Here is a 7345-nt window from a genome sequence, read left to right as displayed (position 1 = left end):
TGTCTCTTCCCCATCACACTGCAGACTCTTAATCATGTAAAACAAACAAGGAAAAATGTCCATGCAAACAAGTTTTTTTTTTTTTTTTTTTACAGATTGTAGATGTTCTTGATGATCTTATATACATACACCTATGTCTCTAGACTTATGGACACCCTATATATCCCTCATTAGACTGTAAGTTCCATCAGGGTAGGGACTGTGCGTATCTGTTTCGTGGTCACGTTAGCAACATACATGGGCTCTCAAACAATATTATACCTGCCTGGTAACAGATATATAAACTAACTGATGAACAGACAGCACTGTAGGACACTTTGGGAATTTTTCCCACTGATCTAAGTTATTTAGCAAAAGCAGAAAAACAATCTTGTCATCTTTCTTCTATGACAGTATTTATCTGAACATTACCATTCAAGCTAAAAAACAATACACATCTGTGAACTTTGGTTTGGGTAAGGCAATCTGATGCTACAACTTCAAATATTCAATACATTTTATAAGAAGAAGTAAAGGTAGAACAGGGGGAGATAATTCAAGTTCCATAAAGATAATTCTGGATGCCAACGCCATTAGGTAGAAAATAAAAATTACTGGTATCTTATCAATTCAACATCAGTAGCTGAGGAATGGTGACAGGAATGATTCTAAACAATGTAACAAAGCAGTCTAGGTGAACACTCAGCCAAAGATACCTTGCAAAAATGAATCCTATGTTACACCTGGACTTGAGAGAGCTATTTCTCCCCGCTCCAACAGCAAATACTCCCAACCATTTTTTTTAAACCAAAGAATAACTATCAAGTATTTCGAGCACTGGTTAATACTTACAGCAAAGGGCCTTCTGCAGTCTTCGGAGTTTCATGGCAGTCCTATAAGCCGAGAACCTGACATTATTCAGGTCAGCTGAAGAAAAAAGGGGGAAAACAAAGATCATTTGTTATTTTCTCAAAAGGCACGGATAAACTCCCAATGATTTGCCAACAACAACAACAACAAGAGGCTACGGGGGAAAAGTCTCCTGTATATGCCCCAATTTTGGAAAGGTGAATTTTTGTCCATGTGGGGAAAGAAAAAAAAAAAAAACGTCTTTTTGCTCTTTGACAATCAGGAAAGCTAAGTTCTGTGAGGGACGACAGTGGCATGGCCTGCAGGGAGCTCATATAGTCCTTGTGCCCAAGAGGGAAAAGAAGGACAGGTATTTCTTTTTTCTAGACTGTAATCTTGGTTCTATTGTAGTGAATCTCTGCCACACAAGGTGAAAGAGAACAGGGAAGACTTCCCTGAAACAGCTGTGAGAATTTGGCAGACAATCAAGTGGCAACATAACATGTTTTTCTGATTATCAAAGTTCTACATGGTCACTGCGGAAAACTTAGAAATTAAAGGAAAATATAGAATCAAGTAAACAAATCATCCGTAGTCCCATTCTGCAAAGATATGCACTGTTAACATTTTGAATACTTCTTACCCAACACAGGCGTAGGTCTCTGTGTGTGAGATGTATTTTAAAATTTAATTGGCACAGTTAACCCTCGTTCCAGGTTTAGGGCCACCTGATCCCATAGGCTCCTTCTATTTAACTATTTTGCATTTACCTAGAAAGTAACTAATTCAGCAAAGACAGGATAAAAGAGAGCTGGCTTAAAAAGAAGTTCACAAACTCACATGTGTGTACACACACAGGTACTAACTGGAAGTTTCTGCTCAAAAGTCTGGATGCAAGGTAAACATACAAAAATGATACTAGATGTCAACAAGAAAAGTTGCGAATCCATATCAGAATGGATATTTGTTTCTGTACGTATTCTGTACTAATGAAGATACTGCTATTCTAAAAGAGATTAAAATAAGTAAAATGAAACTGGGACTAAAATAAACATTTAGCTTTATATTCCAAGGTGCAATCATTCTAATATTCTGCACGGATTAACAGCTCAACAATTTCTGCTACAGTGGTTTCTACTGTCACCTGTCTATCAAGCCCCAACTCACCTCACCTAGCAGAAATCTATATTTAGATGATGCCCTCTCTCAATTTTGCATAAGCCCTGATATACGCCAAGATATATTTCTTTTCTTGCATTTTTGTGTATTTATGTTTCATAAACCCAGCTCCAAAAAGCTCCTTGAAGACAAGCACCCTGTCCCCTACTTCTGTCGTCATTTCCCAGTGACTTAACATACAACTGCTCTCTGAAAAAACAGGTCTCATACAGCTCAGGGACTGACTGACAAACTGAATGAATGTATGAACAAAAAATGAAAAAAAAAATATACTGGCAAACATGACTAACTGCCATAATCAAACGGCACCCACAGAACCAATTCTAATTGGAGGTTAAGAAAGGGAAATAATTTAATCCATATCCAAGCTGCTTGGGTCAACATTATTAGATTGATGGCCTTTGCAGAGACCAAATATAACAACCTAACTTGAAATTAGGGGAAAGAAAAACAATGTCTGTAATTTACTTTAAAATATTCAATGTAAAAACCAAAAAGACTGACAATACTAAATGTTGCACGGATGTGGAGCAACCGGAACTCTCAGACACTGTTGGTGGGAATATAAAATAGTACGACTACTTTGGAAGACCAGGTTAGCAATTTCTCATGAAATTAAACATACATCTATCTTATGACCCAAAATTCGACTCCTAGATATTCAGCCGAAAGAAATAAAAACACGCCCACAAAAAGATGTGTACCTGAGCGCACATAGTAGCTTTAATTCATAATAGCCAAAAACTGGAAACAAAACTAGAGTAGAATGAATAAACAAATTGTGGTGTAGTCACACAACAGGATACTACTCTGTAATAAAAAGGAACTAACTACTGATAAAGCAACATTGTGAGCTGATCTGAAAAGCATTACCCTGGTTAAAAGTCAGGCACAAAGAGTAAACAAAAAAAAACTGTTTGATTCCACTTATATGAAATTCTCGAAGAGGTAAATCTCACCTATACACTGACAGAAGGCAGACAGACGGTAGCCGGGAGCGGGGACGGGGTGGTGGGTAACTAACTGAAAGGAACACAGTGGTATTTTGTAGGTGATTGAAATGTTATATATCTTGACTGATATGAAGGTTATTTGAGTGCATACGTCTGTCAAAAACTCAAACTGTACACTTAAAATGGGTACATCTTATTGTGTTTAAAGTATGCCTCAGTACAGTAGATTTTAGGAGTTAAAAAAACCCTCACAGGGACCGTACAATATGAAGTATGTGTGTGTTGGCTCAGCTACATTGCAGAGGCGGTCAGTTGTCTTAATCAGGAAAGCACACTCCAGGGGTGGTTGGCTAGCAATTAATCAAAAAGCCTCACTCCAGAGCCACCACTGTTAAGTGCTTCAGCTATATTTAGCTCTTGTTACACCTAAAATCCTATTAATACACCTAGTATCCAAATTAATGTTGGATGGGCTTGTGTTAGTGATATTATTAGTGGTTTACAAAATACCAGGACTGTTGAAAAGGGTTTAGAATGGAAACAGTCCCTGCCCTTACATTAACAGGGAGTGGGAAGAATCTAGCAGGCCCTCCACCTTTAAAAATGGTGCCCTAGGCCGGATTCCAAAATCTCCAGCTGTAGTTCATTGGATTCTTGGTTGCCTGAATTCAATTAGATGGCTGACAAAATCCTGCTGTTACAGCAGGGGTTTGCCAACTTGAGCGTACACCAGAATCACCTGGAGGGCTGGTTAAAAATACACATTCCCAAGCCCCATGCTCAGATGTTCTGATTCCGCGGGCCTGGAGAGGGCCTGAGGATCTGCATCTCTGACAGGCTTCTAGGTGCTCCTGATGCTGCTGGTCCAGAGACCACACTTTGAGAACCGCTGTGTTAAGGACTGTGGCAGGTGTGGATTGTGAGGCTCTCCCGCCAAGCACTCAAAATGGCAGAGCTGTGACTTCACTGTGCCTTGGACACAGGCTTTAAAATTGTTCTCTGCTCTGTGGCTAGTGAGTGTTCATATGTGACAGAGCTTGTTCTGAGACTTGCTTTCATTATAAACCTGGTAGCCAAGATGTGGATAAGAAGGCAGCCCTCACCGATGTCTTAACCACGGGTGGCTACCAACACATACCTACCCCAGAGAACCTGGGCAGATCCTTTTTACCCACATTATGATTCGAGGACCAACAGCACCAGCACCTCTTTGGACCTTGTTAGGAATGCAGAATCTCAGGCCCCACCCAGCTCTAAGAATCAGAATCAACGTTTTAACAAGGTCCCCAGGTAATTCGCATGCGCCTTCGAGTACAATGGAGTCTTTAATTGTACATTTTAATACAGTTTCTTGTTCCATGTTGTTAAAGTGCAAGTATAAACTCCTCTACAGAGACCTGTGTGGTCTATTGTTTTTGTCTTTCTACATTCCATTTTGGGGGCTTTTAGAGTACTTAATGACTATTACAGTCAATTAGACCAAAAACTCACCTCTGCGATATACTTGTGGGTCTCTTGTTTATGATGAATGCCAATAAAAACGTGTCTACTCTGTCCGATTTTCCTGGATCTATTCAGAATTCAGGACAAATGGTCTAAATGAGGTCAGAAGCCCCATCCAATCCTCACCGTTCATATCAAGAACTGGCAAATTCCAGGAGCTTGAGATCCAAGTGGGAGAGGCAAGGATGATCTGATTCCTTCAGGGCGTGGCTCACGGTAGAATACTATCAGAGACAAGCATCTGGAACATTCCTGCTCTAGCAGTGCTCTCAGCTTCCCTAAAGCAGTTCAAACTTTCTTCCCTTTCAAATCCTTCTAACTGTGGCACATTCTACCTGGCGTTAATCCACTCTGACACCCTTTCGAGCGTACCCCCAAACACAATGCAGAGAACAAGACTTCTGCCACCAGTTTTCTATGTACCACAGTCCAACCAATTATCAAACAGTGATTCAGGAAGACCAAAAGAAAGTAGCCCGGAAAATGTCTCGCTTTCAACATAATGCAACAGAAGCCATGCAAATTTACATCCAGTAAGCATCAGTGAATTGCAACGGAGTTCTGGTGCCCTGAAAGTCCTACTCCAGAGGGTTAACCATCTGTGTTGTCTGAATCCGCCCTCTGGCTCACAGCTGGGAGAGAGAAGTCTCCGCAGCCTTGTGAAAATGTGTAGGACACACACTGAAACCTCAAGATGCGGTACAGCTGCGGACAATGTGACACTGTCCTGGGCTGAGGCTGGAGCTGATCTCGTAGCTGAAGTATGCATGCAGAATAAAGCTTCAAGCCCCGGCCCCGATCCCCATCCCCCGTGGGAGGCCAGCCTCCACTTTCCCTGGGAGCTGCCTTTCCAGGACTTTGGCCCAAGTTGTGATGAGCTCACTAGCTCTCACAACCGGAACTCAAGAGGCGTGAGACTATCCAAGGAACGAGTCACACGATGTTTGCATGGCAGCTGGTAGAGCGCGCACTTGGAAGGATAAACATGCTGAACTGTACATTCCTCTTCATGACTTGAATTATTTTACCCAGGGCTGGTTCTGGCCTAAATATGGAGAAATCTAGAAACTGAAGGAACAAGGGGCAATATTACACCATCTACGCTCTCAAGCTGAATCACCAGCTACTGAAGTGATGGTCCATTTGACTTTTATTTTGAGGCACAAAAGAAATAACAGGTTTTGCTGCACCTTTCTTTAGCCTATGAATTTCCCTTGACTTTGGTAAGTATTTCTGTTGCATGAGTTTTACTTTCATTCTGTGGAAGGTAGTGGTGGAAGGTGTCAAATTCACCAGAAAAGAGGAATGACCGATCAAGTTTGAGCCATAAACCTACACATTGTTGGACTTGCTCTTGCAGAACCACTGAAAAACACCTCAACTTTAAACATTTTAAAGTTATGGGAAATTTTGGAAACTATTATAGAAATAAAACATTAAGGCCCTTCATTTCAATTTTACAGCTGCTTTCTGCCTTTTAATCATACTTCAAAAATCCTGCTACCTATGACCGAACTGAGGTCTAGAATTTAAAACAAGGAGTATTTCGGTCCAGCTTTCCAATGGCTTGTGGGCACTTTTTAGAAAGGCCCAGGGTTTCAGTATGTTTCTCTCTATTAGGTAGAAAGAATGACAATGACCCCATAAATGTAATGAGTGGAAAGAGCTGGATGGCTGAAGATTATCCCAACAGATGAATTCGTGGTGCGGTCTTTGTTTCCTACCAACTCTATTTCCCAGCAGAAATGTATTCCAAATCACTCAGGTGATCATGAGTGAAAAATAAAATCTAGAGGAAGTATGCCTTTTGGGGGGTATAGTTCCGACTTCAGGGTTGGCGTACAATGTGAATTAAACTACTGCATGTCCATTTTAACAATTCTCCAAATTTTCTAAAGAAGCCACAACAAGGTAGTCTCCCCCTCCACTAATATAATATATAGAAAGGCAGTAGATTTTAAAATATTAATAATATACCTCTGATTCCCCAGCCTCACTCTTCCTATAGCGTTCTAACGGACACTCCACACGACAAGTATTATTCTTATCAGTTCCAACTCACTAGAACAGGCAAGAGCCACGGACAGGCCTTTATGAGGCTTGAGATAAACTGAGTAATTTAAACCAAGTCTGGCTTGAAAGCAAATTAAGCCAAGATATCCAGGCTTCAGAAGCTTTAGAGTACAAAGTAGAATTGTGGGAAACTCTTCAAGAACTCTTCAGTAATACGGAGGAGCTCTGGAACACATCTTTAAAGAATTAGCCGAGAGAGAGGAGGTACATTAACACATGACACTTGGGCTATAAAGTTTTAGATATATTTGAGGCCTTTTACAATCTACACTCATTAAAACCGCATCATCAACACTGAGCTTTACTTAAATGGGGAAAAAATAAACCTAACGTAGAGATAAATAGGAATAACACATTCATACTTGTATGAACGGCAGAAAGCTGTGAATTTATAATTACTATCAAGTTGTTTCCAGGTGTGAAATGGTATTACTTATTTGCTACCAGTTATTCTCTAGAATTCTTCTGAAAAATGAAGAGAAGCAATAAAGTATCCAGGGTAGCACAAATGTGGAAGACTTGGAATTGTGAAAGAGAGACACAAACCAACCCAAACCAAAAATAAAAAAATAGGGAAGTTCAACTGTAAAGTAAAAGAGAGCACCAAATCCTGACTGTGGGTTGTTCAAGGCCTTTCTGGCTCCCTCCTTTTGCTTGGCCTTCCTCAGCTCAATCTCATTGCTTCTTAGCAACATTGTTCTCGCGGAAGAGTTGAAATTCAAATTAGCTTTGCTTTCTTGTTTGCCGCTCTGGTAAAAGGTTTGTTGAGAAAGCAGTTTCTGTAACAAATGGCCAATGTAAAGTTCTGC

At 40.5% G+C, this 7345-nt stretch overlaps 1 protein-coding gene across 1 annotated transcript in view; it reads right to left on the bottom strand.

Moving 5' to 3' along the window:
- The window catches only part of DMD (dystrophin), a 1809438-nt gene that overhangs the window by 113854 nt on the left and 1688239 nt on the right, over positions 1 to 7345 (bottom strand). Inside the window, exon 62 of the mRNA XM_007456856.1 lies at positions 832 to 906. Within this exon, the coding sequence (XP_007456918.1) occupies positions 832 to 906 (75 nt within the window). The remainder of the gene's footprint in view (positions 1 to 831; positions 907 to 7345) is intronic.

This window comes from Lipotes vexillifer, unplaced genomic scaffold (assembly GCF_000442215.2).
Source record: "Lipotes vexillifer unplaced genomic scaffold, Lipotes_vexillifer_v1.1 scaffold207, whole genome shotgun sequence".
In the NCBI taxonomy this organism is placed as follows: Eukaryota; Metazoa; Chordata; class Mammalia; order Artiodactyla; family Lipotidae; genus Lipotes; species Lipotes vexillifer.
This window is presented reverse-complemented; position numbering and strand designations above follow the sequence as displayed.